The following is a 13,199-nucleotide window of genomic DNA, read 5'->3' as shown; positions in this document are numbered from 1 at the left end:
TATATATATATATATAACAGTGGGGCAGTATGTGAGTAGGCTAAGCCTGTATGTATTTTGATTCCGCTGGTGTTTGTAGGGAAAGTGGGAAGAAGCACTGCGTGTAGCTCGACGTGTCCTACCTGGAGAAGTGCAACAGCTGCTGCTGCAGCAGGCCAAAGCAAAAGTAGCCGCAGAGGACCTCCAGGTACAAAACACGAATGGAATGCCAACAGCGTCACGTGGGAGGCGACGTATATTTCTTTGGTGTATATACAGTGTTTTGTGGATACACGCAGTGCCTGGGGTGTACACGGAGCACGCGATGTGCTACTGTACGTTGTAGGGGTGACTACAAAGTCGTATATTCTTAGTTGATGCCAAATAGGAGCGTATGCCGGTTGAGAGCTACACATGGCGTATACATTTACGCATTTGTGCATCTTTCAGTGGCGCTATACACTCGGACACTGAAATAAAAGCATCACTTACACATATGACGTGAAACTCCAAGTATATCTGGATGTATCAGCAACGCTGCATGACACTGAGCAGATGCTCACCATGTCGTTCTAAATGCAATAGTGGCGGCAATTACCCAAATGTGGAGCCGTACAATGGACTTTTTCGCTGCCACATTTGCTGCTGCTGTTGCTATTGGTGCCGTTGTTGCTGCTGCTGTTGTTGCTGCTGCTGTTGTTGCTGCTGCTTTTACTGTTTCTGCTGCTACTGGTGCTGCTGCGTCTGTCTAGGGAGCTGAGGAGGCGCTGGTCGAAGCGGGGCGGGAAGACGTAGCTGTGCAGCTGCTCGTTCGCAAAGCAAAGTGGGCAGCGGCAGCTCGCCTCTGCGGACGCCACGCTCCACATTTGTTGCCTCAGGTGCTTCAACAGCTGCAGCTGCAGCAGCAGCAGCACAAACAGTTCAAATCGCTGCAGGAACTATGCGAGTTTTGCCATGTAAGCGCAACCACTGCGTAGTGAGGAGGTGCCCGCTGTGTTGAGTATTTAGGCTGTCTCCATGCCCGTCAGAAAAAGTATAGTATTTATTGTTGAGAGTCTACAGTTAGATCCAGAGAGGGCTGCGAAGCGCCGTGGTGACTCCACCCAAACACTGAGCCATCAGAGATGTTCTGTGCGCCGATGGCGAGCCTTCAAGCGTTTAAGCGTTTAGAGTTCAGGATCTACGGTGTGCGGTGAAGGCATTAGAACAAGCAAAGGCGGTTGAGGAGGCAGTCGATTTCTGTTTGGCTATTACTGACGTCCCCCCAGCTGATCCGCAAAACCTTCGCGACTTTTGGCTACACGCGGTGAGGTTGCAGCATTCTCTTCGAGAAAACACAGAGTGACCATCTGCCACAACTGCTGCTGCTGCTGCTGTTGGTGCGGTTGTTGCTGCTGATTATGATAATTATGGTGATGTTGGTCCTCGTGATTTTGCTGCCACTGTCACCGTTACTGTAGCCTGCTCCTGCCACCGTCTTTGCCACTGTTGATGCGTTTGCTGTTTTGGCTGCTGCTGTTGTCGTTGTTGTTGTTGTTGCTGCTGCTGCCCATCAGGTGAAGCTAGCCAAAGGCCTTGGCGGATCTCGCCATGCTGCTCTTGCTGGCCGTGTTGCAGGAGAGCTGCAGCAAATGGGAGACACAAAAGCAGCAGGTGAAGTGCTGTTGTCAGCAGGCAGGACGAAGGAGGCCCTACAGGTACTTGTACACCTTGTTTATTCGAATCTGATTGAGTTTTGTTGTCTATGCGTGCTTAGGTGTCTTCGTGTGCTTAGAGGTCTTTGTTTGCTTCTTTCTGGTTTCTTCTTTGCTCAACTACCGCAGCTGACGTTGAGGCAAGCCAGCAAGTGCATGAATGCCAGCATGCGTACATGCACATGAATGCGCTGCAGTGCTATATAGCTGCTGAGGACTGGGCAACGGCGAAGCGGCTGGCAGCGTGTTTAGGAGAGGACGCGGAGACAGCGGTGTCTCTGAAGCAGCGGCTGCTGCTTCAAGAGAAAGGTGACATTACAGGTTTACTGCAGGCAGGCCACACGGACGCTGCGTTGCTACTTCTGGCTGATAACAACGAGTGGACAAAGTGTCTCCAGGTCGCAGCAGAGAAAGAGTCTCCTTTGTTCCTCCAACTTCTCTCTAGAAGAGTCCACGTGAGGAGCCTGTTCCTTCTCTTCCTGCAAGAAAGTGTCCACTTCAGTCTGGATACAAATGACTGCGAGAGAGAAATGTGCATCGCTTTCCCAAAATGACTTGGAGAAGGCAGACTAACATCTCCTCTCTGGCTTTTGTGCTTAACGGTTCCTTTGCTTGTGCAGGCGTTGCTGGAGACAGCAAGTGCTGCAGAGGCCGCTGAGGTGCTAATCAGTGCCATGAAAAACAGCAACAGCAACATTAGCAGCAGCACATGCAGAACCACATCTCGCACAGAAAACATGCTGTCTCTTTGCATGAGCATCGCCTCCGCGCTGGAGGTACACCAGCAGAAACAGCAGCAGAGCAGCAGCAGCTGTGGCCCCCCCTCTGACAGCAGTGCAGCAGCCAGCCGACCTAGCAGCCTGATAAAGCGCATGTATCTCATGTGAGTTCTAAGATAAGTGTGGGGTTGCTGATGCCCTTATTTTCATGTCCCTCTCTCTGTGTATATTTTCCATTTGCTAACATTTCCGTTGTTAACGTACTCATAGAAGATGGCTGGTTTGGTATTCGTGTATGCTTCTCTAAGCAGTAGGCCCTAAACCCTAAATCCTGGCTTTTGGCTTTCGTTTAGGGTCTTGAGGGATAGAGACAAACCCCCATCTTTTAGTTCAGTATCTGGTGCTTCTGCGCTACCGGCAAAGTCGCACCAAGTTGCTGCTCCAGCAACTGCTGCTGCTGCTTCTGCTCGTAACTTCTCTGAAGGGCCTTTAGCAGAAGCACAGAAGCAGCTGGTGCGTGTACACCTGGAGGAGGTCATAAGCAACTGCGAAGGGCAGCCGGAGTTAACGGAGATAGCCGCAAAGGCAGCACTTTCTGTCTTGAGGTGAAGTCAAGTTGAAACAACCCCTATCAGATAAATGGCTCAGTGCAGATGGCCACAAATCCTCGACTTCTCTCATAAGCATAAACCTAAACTGTAAACTGTGTGGAGCCGATGCAAATGGCAGCTTACATAGAAACATGCGAAGGCAGGGCAAATAGTCACAACCACCAAATCCTTAATCCCCCACAGAGAAAGTTATGCTTCATTAATTCCGATTTAGATAGCTGTAAAAATTTGAGGACTACTGCCAGTGCATTTCTCGCTCCCCTGTATGCACAGCTAGGGTTAGAGTTTAACAAATATGCTGGTGTGAGAGTGTAAAAGTACGAAGTCCTTAAAACAAAGAATAGGGCAACTCAGCAGCTGGAGGTTCGTTTGAAAGATGATAGCAAAAACCAACCTAGACATCATATTAGTTGCATCTGCGACATTCGGCGAGAAATGTATGTTCTTGTGAAGCAAATGTATCTATGGTGCTGCTGAACCAGCATCTACTAGATTGAACAGCACGTAAGAACCAAAGTTCTCTATTTCGCGCACACTTTAGGGTTCGGGCTTCCGATCGTAGACTCTAGAACTTAGGGGTTATTGGTATAGGATTTATGAACAGATATTCTGCTTCGTCTCCCTACTTGGACTGGTTGTTCTACCGCGCGGGTTTGAAGTGCAGACAGGCCGGCTGGGAGGGCACAGCCTTCTGGATGCTGAGCAGGTGTCACAAAACGCTAACTCCTAAATCTTAAACCCTGGACACAGTACAAGACAGCAAATTCGTCTGGGTGAACAAACGAAGGCGTGGAGGTGTCTACAGCATCAGATTCTCTCTCAGGCTTAGGTACTGTGCAGGCGCTTGTTTGCTTCGTTTATAGGTATTTAGACATCTGTGACTGCATCGAAGAAGGAAAGCCGACGATGATTGATTCGCAGCTGTTGACTGACATGGGACTCCCTCCTCTCAAGCTGCAGGACCTGCCAAGGCACCATTCTGTGTTCGTCTTCTGCCATCGCTCTTGTCTCTATAATACAGCATTAGTTCATGATACTGTTTAGTAATATTCCGTGTTTCGTTCAACCATCTATGCACGCATGCATACATATGTGGCTTTCGTTTCACAACTATCACGAATATACATAGCACATTTTCTATGTCTGCTCTCTCCTCTCCCCTGCACGTATCATTAAAAACATAATAAATTGTGTATTCTTCCATACAGCTACTATCCGTCCATACAGCTGCGTGTATATGTAACTACGTACGAGGTACCATTCATACTGATTTCTCATAATCAACAACTACCCTGGCCGTTCCTTCTGCTCGTTTCAGTTTGTCTACCGTTGAGAAAATAAAACCATACACCGGCAATCAAATACGAACGTGATAATGAATGATTAAGCTGCGCACAACCGCTTACCATATTGTGTCTGTTGCACTTAATCATTCTTCATTATCACGTTTGTATTTGGCTGCCGGTGTCATACATATTCAGAACCAACCTGCAGCAGGAGCAGGCAAGAGATTTGGTGTTGGGTTGGAGCGTTACCCCAACCTTAAAGCCGGAAGTACAGATGCGGTACGTGAATCGTGTTGCGAACTCCCGTTTCATAACGAAAACAACCTTGTGGGTGCTGTGTTCACTTTTAAATGGCTACACACAAACTCTATTATGGCATGGCACTATATTATATTAATATCGACTCATAGTTAAAACGCACTGACAGCGGTGATGTGCGGTTTCACTAAATGCAGCAGTAAGAGCTGCTGCATTTATTGAAGCAGCAGCTCTTACTGCTGCATTGCTTGATGCAATTCCAGCTGTGATTTTCGTTGCCTCATGCTATCCATCTGCTCTACTATACGTACTCTGGTCTTATGGTGTATACGTCATTCCACGCAAAATTACATCATGACTTTATAGTATATTTGACTGTTCACATGGACAATGAACAGGAACTGAACAATTATACTGTGAACCCATCAGGTTCATATTGATGTACCTATATTTCGGCTAAATTGGCATTATCCATTTCATGACTTACGACCACGGACCACTGATGTACACATGTGAATGCATGCATGCCTGCATCTGCACGTTACATGTACACGCATGCTCCCACATGTACTACACTGTTAGCAGGCGCTAAAGGTAAGAGCCATACAATGTGATCAGCACCTGTCAATCGCGAGGCGACGGATTATGCATTTGTCGTTTAGCGTACGTGAGAAACACCTAGAACATACGTGCATGAGAGTTTGTTTCTGTGTTGCAGCAAATGTGACGGATGCGGGGCATCGGTGTGTATGTGGGCCTTGACTTGCAGCTGCTGCAGCAAGCAGCAGGAATCATGCAGCGTTACAGGATTTCCTATTCCTGACGGATACAAGAGCTGCTGCTGTGCTTGCAACAGCCACGCAATTGCTGCTCACTTAGCTGCATATGTTAAATGTTTCGGCGCGTGCCCTTGGTGCTACGCAACGCTAACAGCGCATGCTGTTTAAGCCAGCACCAAAAGATATTTATATATTTCAAATTGTATATTTTATAACTCTACTATTGGATATCTATGCCCGTGTCTATTTATGTATGCTATCTAAATGCCTAACCATGATGGACCATGGGGCTGCTAGTGACTGTCGTCAGCCTCGATAGGGTTACTACACCCTAACCACACACTCCACCCTATCGTGGGCTTTGTGCTACAAGTGGGCTGTCTTGAGTGTGCCCACCAGGCAATGAAGGGGTAATCTTTCGTGAATGCAGCTAGACAACAATGGTCATTTCAAAGAAGTTCAAAGAGATGAAAGGGGTTGTTGTGGCCCCTTGCCGCCTCCGACTCGAAAAACAAAACAACACTGCCAAAGAAAAACCAAAAGTCCCAACTTCTGCTGTCACCAGGTGCAGGTACACCAGAGTAGTGACAACAACGCTGTGGTTTGTTCACACACCGCTGCAGAGCGGTGAAATGTCTAGGAAAAGAAAAAACGCGACGACACATATACCTTCATATACACTTACATGCATATAGATGTGCATACATGCATACATTTACGTATGTATACAAGTATGTATACAAGTATGTACGTATGGCTGTACAAATTAACATATATTCCTTTATGCATGCACACCGTACACAATCAAATAAATGTACTGCCTGCCCTTTTCTGCATTCATAAATTATATGTGTGTTCGTACACCGCCGTTGATCCCTCCTCTTGCCGCCAGCAGCTTGAATAACGAGAGGTACCCTCTGAATAACTGGTGGATTGCGGGTTAGGGAATCGACAAAGCTGCATGCATCCCAGCGGAGCAAGCCCACCAATCGACACGGGCCAGTTTTCCTCTTATTCTTCAATCTAATCTTCAGATGAGGATGCAGGTGCTACTGTTGTTGAGGTGGTAGTCTCAAGAAAAGAAGGCTCCTGGGTAGATGCCGTTGTTGCATCCTCCAATTCCGGAGAGGCAGAACTTGTTGCTGTCACTCCTTCCTCTTCTTCGTCAGATGATAATGGTGGTGCAGTTGTTGTCTCTGTTTCCGATCCCGAGTCTGCTTCTGTCTCGCTATCTTGCTTGTTGGCTTTTCCAACGACGGGGAGTGAGACGAGTACTGCATCGTCCTCAGAATCGAGAAACTCGTCACTGAAGGGCTGGGGGCCCTCGGGGTTCTCTGGGTCTCCTTCAAAGAAGATATCAGGCAGAGGTACTGCGCCATTAGCAGCAACGCGTTTTGCTTTGCCGAGGTCCCTGTTGCCGTCGTTGTTGCGCTTCTGTTTGTTCTCTAGGTGACGGAGGTAGCGGAAGGTACCATAGTAGGGGTAGGTGCTGGTGTATGGTGACCAGTAGCGGTTTCCCCAGCCGTAACCGTAGCCCAAGCCGCCGTAGCCGTAGCCATAGGGGTTATAATAGCTCACATACGGGCTGTATCCACCCCATCCGTAGCCATATCTCCCGCGGCCCCAGTAGCGACCTCCACTAGGCCAGCCGTAGTAGAACTGAGCATTCGCCTCCTCCACAACACCAGAATTAGGGCCCAAGAAGAAGAGAGCACACAAAGCACTCAGAAGAGGCAGCCAACGCCCACGTGAGAGGAAACTTAAGCAGTACATTCTCGAAATTGACCAGGATCTAACAACGGGAAAGCAGATAAAAAATTTACTTCAAAACAAATGTACGCTAGCACACACACAAACACACAACTTCTACACGTCAAATAATACAACAAACAACGAAGGGCGGCCAAGAACACAAATACCTGCTACACAAGTAACCAAGGAAGAAATAAGAGGAAATGACGTATAATGACGAGCTCAGGGGGGGTGCTCAGAATGCGCGGGTTCTCACAAGCTAGCTCGTCGACACGGGGGGGGTGTTCTTCAGCGCGGCTGTGCTTTCAAGCCGTATACCAACGGTCGTTCGACTTTCGGGCGTATTATTGCATGCATGCATTGCGTAATACTATTTATATTAGTTAATTCAGGGGTTTGAAAATTAATGTGCACAGAAGGCTTGTGTGCTCTCTTTGTTTTCTCCTGAACCCAGGGTCGCGGCGAATGCCGATGCGGCGAATCGAGGTATTACATGATCAATCAAAGTAACAAGAACGCACTAAATCAAGTATTTCATAAATTCAATTTTTTGAAACCTTCATAGTTCAAAATAATTTGCGAAAGCGAATTACAAATGTAAGTGCCATACCGTCTCCGAAGTTCCGCCGATGCTCTAGGGAAGAGTGACCTCGAGATGCTCATGCATGGTTTATGAGCAGTCGCCCTCTCCGTGTACAAGGTTTAATTTCCTTGCTATGAAAACTGTATATTTAAGCAGAAATGAAAACAAGGTGATTCTGAGACGGGATGTAGCTTGATGCCAGTCAAGGCGATTCTCGCCTTGTGCGCAAGGAGAAAGCAGCAGGAACTTTAGAATATGATCCCTAAACCCGTCAACAAACTCCAGTTATCAAACGAAAGACTGGCGAATCCCCTCAAAAACTGAGAGATACACCTGTAAACAAACGGGTTGTTCGGTGTGCAATCGTTGCCGATCACGACAATTGCTTTGCATATGAATGGAGGCTAAATGCAAACTTTCCATTTTGTTGTTGATAGAAAGACAGAAAGAGAATGCACGTCAGCATTTAAGCAGAATAATGTATTCCCGCGTACATATCCTGTTTCTCATGTGCAGCAGCCAGTGGTTTCGTCTAATTAAATTTAGTGCTTTTGTATAATGTTGAGAAGTGTGCAGTGGCTCTAAAGCCATTCCCGTTTGCATTATTCTGTAGCAACAGGCTGTGGGGCAACTCAGTCGACTGGGAAATCACCCTCCCAGTCGAGTGTATGGCATGCTCGTGGCTAATGCCTTTACATGTGTGAAGGCAATACTCTTCTCGTGCATAAGCTATGGATCTTTCAGTCGCTTGTAAAATTTTTTAATGAGCAGTAATGATTCCTCTTCTGCTACTCCGAAATGGTTGCAGCAGGTGTACGCGGCCCTGCCTTCTGCCGCTGGGGAAATCTTGGCCTCCTCTGCCTACCAAGGCGGTTTGATCAGAGAAAATATGAAATACACAAATATATGCCAATACCAAAACACATAAAAAGAGCATGCAAACGGTGAGGGCGAATGGCAATTTTCCCAAAGCACTGCAGTTACCTAAACCATAAACCCCAGTCTACGATTTGTTGGATAGCGATAGCAGTCAAGGGTCTCTTAGCTGCAGCTATATCGGTCTACAACTTGGAACCTTTGGAATCCCTATGCGTAAAATCGGACTGGAAAATGTTATACATTTTAGCAGCTGCCCTAACCGCGTGTCTAAATACACATGCGTGTATATAATGTGCATTATACATATGTGTATGTGCTGTGTTTAACAGCATACAGGACCCCTTGGGGGTGTATGGGAAACAAATACATTATGTCAGTCTGTTGAAGATAATAAGAGTTGGTTACGTTTGTTTTAGTGGGTTTTGATTTTAGCTCGTTTTCTTTTTCCATGAGACGGGAGGAGGCCTGCTTTCTTAAAGGCCTTTGTGGCACTGACGACACCCCCGCACTTGGCTACTCTTTCTAGGATTGCATGCGAGGCCTTATAACAAGAGTGTACCAACACCTCCTTCACCTCCTCTGCGGTCATATCAGGGTTCTCATACCGAAGAAGGCCCACTAATGCAGTAACTATTGGAGTAGCAAACGATGTTCCGCTCGCTTTGATGTAACCTATGGAGGCAGCGCAAAGAAACATCAACACAAATAGAAAAGAAATAAACAGAGAAATTGGCATGTGCAATTTGCGCGAGAATTACCCACATATAGTTATACTGGGAGACAAAGCTGATAACACCAAATAAAGAAACGAACAAAAGTGCAGTCTACGGCACCGAAGGTATCAACAGACGAATACGAAGCGCTCGAGGAACATTTGCAGGAATCCCAATGCTCTTTAGCTTGTTGGTGGGAACAAAAGAAGGTAGACGCATGAATACAGGCACCGCATCCCCACTTTATGCATGCACCCATGGCTGGCCCCGTGCATACATGTATATGTTTGCCTTGCCTTCTTTGGTTATATCGCTGCATGCGATGATATTTTCACCCGGAGCAAGTACATGAATTTTCGGATTTTTGGAAGAGTCAAAGTTTGTAAATCTTGTTGGTTTTCCGTTAGCTGCAATTGCAGCGACGGCAATTAAGTTGGGAAAGAGATCGCCATATGCAGCTGGGAAGCCCTTGACAACTCCTTTAGGAGATAAACATGCTGCAGTGTATACGGAAGCAAAATCACAACGGTGGTTTCCTGCTGCCACCACCAAGCTCATACCACGAGCAGCAGCCACTGCAAGTGTTGCTCGCAATGCAGCCGAACTGCAGACACCCACATGCACACACAAGTACACACACAGACGGACAAACAGACAAACAAACACACAAACACTCATCCATACACACACAGAGACACGCACACTCTTGCATGCACCTATGCACACTGACTGTGTATGAATCCATTTGCATGTTAGTGCATGCACACGGATTGTGTTTGTATGCATCTGCTTGCAATCTGCGATCTTGCACACGGATTCGTGCTTGCGTTCCTGGCATGCGCACGTCCCGTCAGATTGGGCGCATGCATGCAAAGTTCATGCTTCCACGAATGCATGCATGCTTGAAGGCATGCAGATGAAGATGACAGACGTGTCTGGAATGTTATTGCTTGTGCGTTCGATGGCATTATTATAATGCTGCAGCATATCAAACGCGGTGTCTACCGCTACTCTTGCAAATGGAGGCAAAGGACTCACGGCGGTCCCCCAAAGCTCATGTTTACAACTTGAACCATTTTGTCGGCTGCGTAGTTGAGGGCCTCTGCAATTTGAGAATACGACCCCTACAAAATGTTTGCAGGCAAAAGCAGAGGAAGAAAGGAAACAATTCTTCACACAATATAGGGATGTATCTGCATGAAAACCCAGAGAAAGTAGCCTTTATTTTGGGGCTTCCTTACGTCAACTTTCAAAGCCATAGGGCGCAAATTCCAACCCAAAGAGGCAATGCCTTTGTCGTTGTTTGTGGTGGCACAGCATGCACTCGAGACAGCTGTGCCATGAGGCCCGTAGAATGCAGAGGGATCAGCACTGCGGTCGGCAAAGCTCTGAACAAAAAGGCCGAAAAAGCATACTACTTTAAATAACGGGAGCATGCAACAGAATAGTAGGGTTAACAACGGGGAGTGTTCAAGCAAAGCCCGCAAAATTCATGAAGATGGACCCACTGCCGCCCTAACATGCATCTAAATCTGCACTAACTGTCGAAAGCAGTAATTGCATCAGAGAAAGTGCACTTTGAGTGTATGCATACATGCATGCTATGCCGATGGTTTGGTGCATGCATGCACATTTGGTTATTCATACTCCATTAGGTGACATATCGATGTATTCGACTTTCCCTGCTTAACAGGAAGCTTGCGTACAGGAAGTATGCATGCATGCGCTCAGCACAGAACGTTGCATACAATTACAGAAGGTGTTGCATCCATGCGTGCAACTCCTTCTGATCAATCCATGAACGCAGCCTTACGTATCCCATGCAGTCATCGACATATCCGTTTCCATCGTTGTCAATTCCATCAAAACAATTATGAGGCCACTCGGAGTATTCGGGGAAATCGAAGGAAACATTTCTCCACCAGCTGTCTACCATGTCCTCATGAGCTGCATGCACACACAATTCGATTTGTCTCTGTTTTTGTATATTTGTTCGCTGTTTGTATACGTTCTCTTGTGTGTGTCTCTCTCTATGTCAATGCCTGCCTTTTGGTGGTTAATACCTGTCTCCTCCTCTTTGAATGTTGTGAGTTCGTTCCTCCCTTTTGTATTATTATATATTATGAAATACATATATTATGTGCATATTATGTTATAATCATAACAATAATAGTTTATTCCTCTATTTTAATTGTTATCCTTCTTTATATTTTGTTTGTTTGCCTACCCAAATTAAAACCAAAATCAATTACTGCTATTGTATTCAAAGGTTGCTCCAGTACTGTGCCGCCTCCGCCTAAAAAAAGAAAAAACAGAAACAAAACAGAGAAAAAAAGGGGTGCATTTAGCTGTATCCGCATAAAAGGGACTATTGCACATTAATCAAATATACATTTACTCACTCGCTTTCCATGCACTTTGCATGCATGCATTTTTGCAAACATAGAAAGAAACGTGCAGTCGCACAAGCGCATGAATATATACCTACTTGTATTTCTACAGGTACCTGCATGCATGCATGCAATACGTGCTCATATAGTCATTGTCTACGTCTGCAAAGAATCCGCATGCAAATATTATGTGTATATTTGCATGCATTACATAGATGACAAATATATTGCCTCCACTACTTCGCTCATTTTAAGTTTCTTTTAATCATATTTCCTTACACATAATATACATGTACATATTTCAATATATTTATAAATTATATTATAATATGCGCATACGTAGATGTGCCTGCATGCATGCAGAACGGGTTTCCTGTTAAAACACCGAAGGCCAGAGGACATTCACGATACAATCCACTTGCTAATATCTCTGCATTTGTTGAATAAAATAAATAATAGAGTAAAAAAGCTGCAGGGAGAAGAGAGTAAATAGAAGTAATTATATAAATGGGAGCAAGCCGTAAGAAGATAGAAGGGGCGCGGAGTAAAGTAGGGGAGAAAAAACGCCCAGTAAGGACCCCTAGAGCAGCATATACACCTGAACTATAATTTACTATGCACACATGCATGCGCATGCATACAGCTGCATGGGGGTGTTTGCATGAGCTGCACTGCAACAGGAGCGCATGCATGCGCCGATATAAGAAAGAAGAAAAAGTACCAATTGAGGCCTTCCATGCCTGCTGCGCCTGGACCCCTCCCTCCTCTTGCAGCTCCCATTGTGCCCCTGAGAGCAAGTAGGGATCGTTAGGCCAGTGTGGGGTTGGGAACGGATCCTCGGAGATCGGTTCCTCAAAAAACGGATCCCCTGGGATCCGATCCCCAGACCCGATCCCAGACGATCCCTTCCCCTTTGGGGCACGAGAGAGCGTCTTCTTTGACCATCCATAAGGAGACGCCTTATGGTCAAAGTCCACAGCCAATACGCATGCATGTGCGAGGGCAACTTCCTTTATTAACCAGAAATAAAACACAAGACACACACAAGGCAATAATATACACACAAAGAGAAGATTATATGCATACGTTTACGTCTGCATGCGCATATATGCATATTATATCTATTTATAAGTACATATATGAATATTATATACGTACAATACACATAGATATACTATACATACGTACATATACAGATACAATATGTATGCATAGAAACAAAATATACTTCTTGCATGCATTATTTGCTGCTGTTGTTGTGCTTGCATGCGTGTATGGTGGGGTTGTAGTAATAGCACAACAATAATAAACAAATAAATAGATAAATAAATAAGTAAATAAATAAATAAATAATTACTTACCTTAAGTATATCGGGGTTAATATACTTAGTACAATGTTTAGTAGAAATAACAACACAATTAAGATGATGGAGGGTAACATGATCTAGATAACACAAAGAGGACTCTGTCTCCTTTATTTCTCCACGGAAGGAAGCAGCAGGAGCAGCAGCAGCAGCAGCAGCAGCAGCACCATCAGCAGCAGCAGCAGGGTCCTT

At 45.8% G+C, this 13,199-nt stretch overlaps 3 protein-coding genes across 3 annotated transcripts in view; 1 reads left to right on the top strand and 2 right to left on the bottom strand.

The window, feature by feature from the left end:
- Window positions 1-731: 731 nt before the first annotated feature.
- Window positions 732-3,001, top strand: EMWEY_00001480 (hypothetical protein, conserved; the record flags this gene model as incomplete). Its single annotated transcript, XM_013482655.1, has 6 exons — window positions 732-935; window positions 1,178-1,285; window positions 1,536-1,676; window positions 1,754-2,128; window positions 2,294-2,556; window positions 2,755-3,001. Coding segments are annotated over 6 exons (1,338 nt in total), but the record flags the coding sequence as incomplete, so codon positions are not given.
- A 3,348-nt stretch (window positions 3,002-6,349) lies between these two features.
- On the bottom strand, window positions 6,350-7,099 carry EMWEY_00001470 (hypothetical protein; the record flags this gene model as incomplete). The annotated part of the gene is made up of 1 exon (XM_013482654.1): window positions 6,350-7,099. The coding sequence occupies one exon, from the start codon at window positions 7,097-7,099 to the stop codon at window positions 6,350-6,352; it is 750 nt and encodes a 249-aa protein (XP_013338108.1).
- A 1,853-nt stretch (window positions 7,100-8,952) lies between these two features.
- Window positions 8,953-13,199, bottom strand: part of EMWEY_00001460 (subtilase family serine protease, putative) — a gene marked incomplete at both ends in the record, with an annotated part of 8,501 nt that continues 4,254 nt past the window's right edge. The window contains 7 exons of the mRNA XM_013482653.1: window positions 8,953-9,212; window positions 9,589-9,857; window positions 10,292-10,377; window positions 10,495-10,641; window positions 11,067-11,200; window positions 11,481-11,549; window positions 12,365-12,653. Coding sequence (XP_013338107.1) covers window positions 8,953-9,212; window positions 9,589-9,857; window positions 10,292-10,377; window positions 10,495-10,641; window positions 11,067-11,200; window positions 11,481-11,549; window positions 12,365-12,653 — 1,254 coding nt within the window. The remainder of the gene's footprint in view (window positions 9,213-9,588; window positions 9,858-10,291; window positions 10,378-10,494; window positions 10,642-11,066; window positions 11,201-11,480; window positions 11,550-12,364; window positions 12,654-13,199) is intronic.

Source organism: Eimeria maxima, genomic scaffold (genome assembly GCF_000499605.1).
Source record: "Eimeria maxima Weybridge genomic scaffold, Emw_scaff7, whole genome shotgun sequence".
Classification (NCBI taxonomy): Eukaryota; Apicomplexa; class Conoidasida; order Eucoccidiorida; family Eimeriidae; genus Eimeria; species Eimeria maxima.
This window is presented reverse-complemented; position numbering and strand designations above follow the sequence as displayed.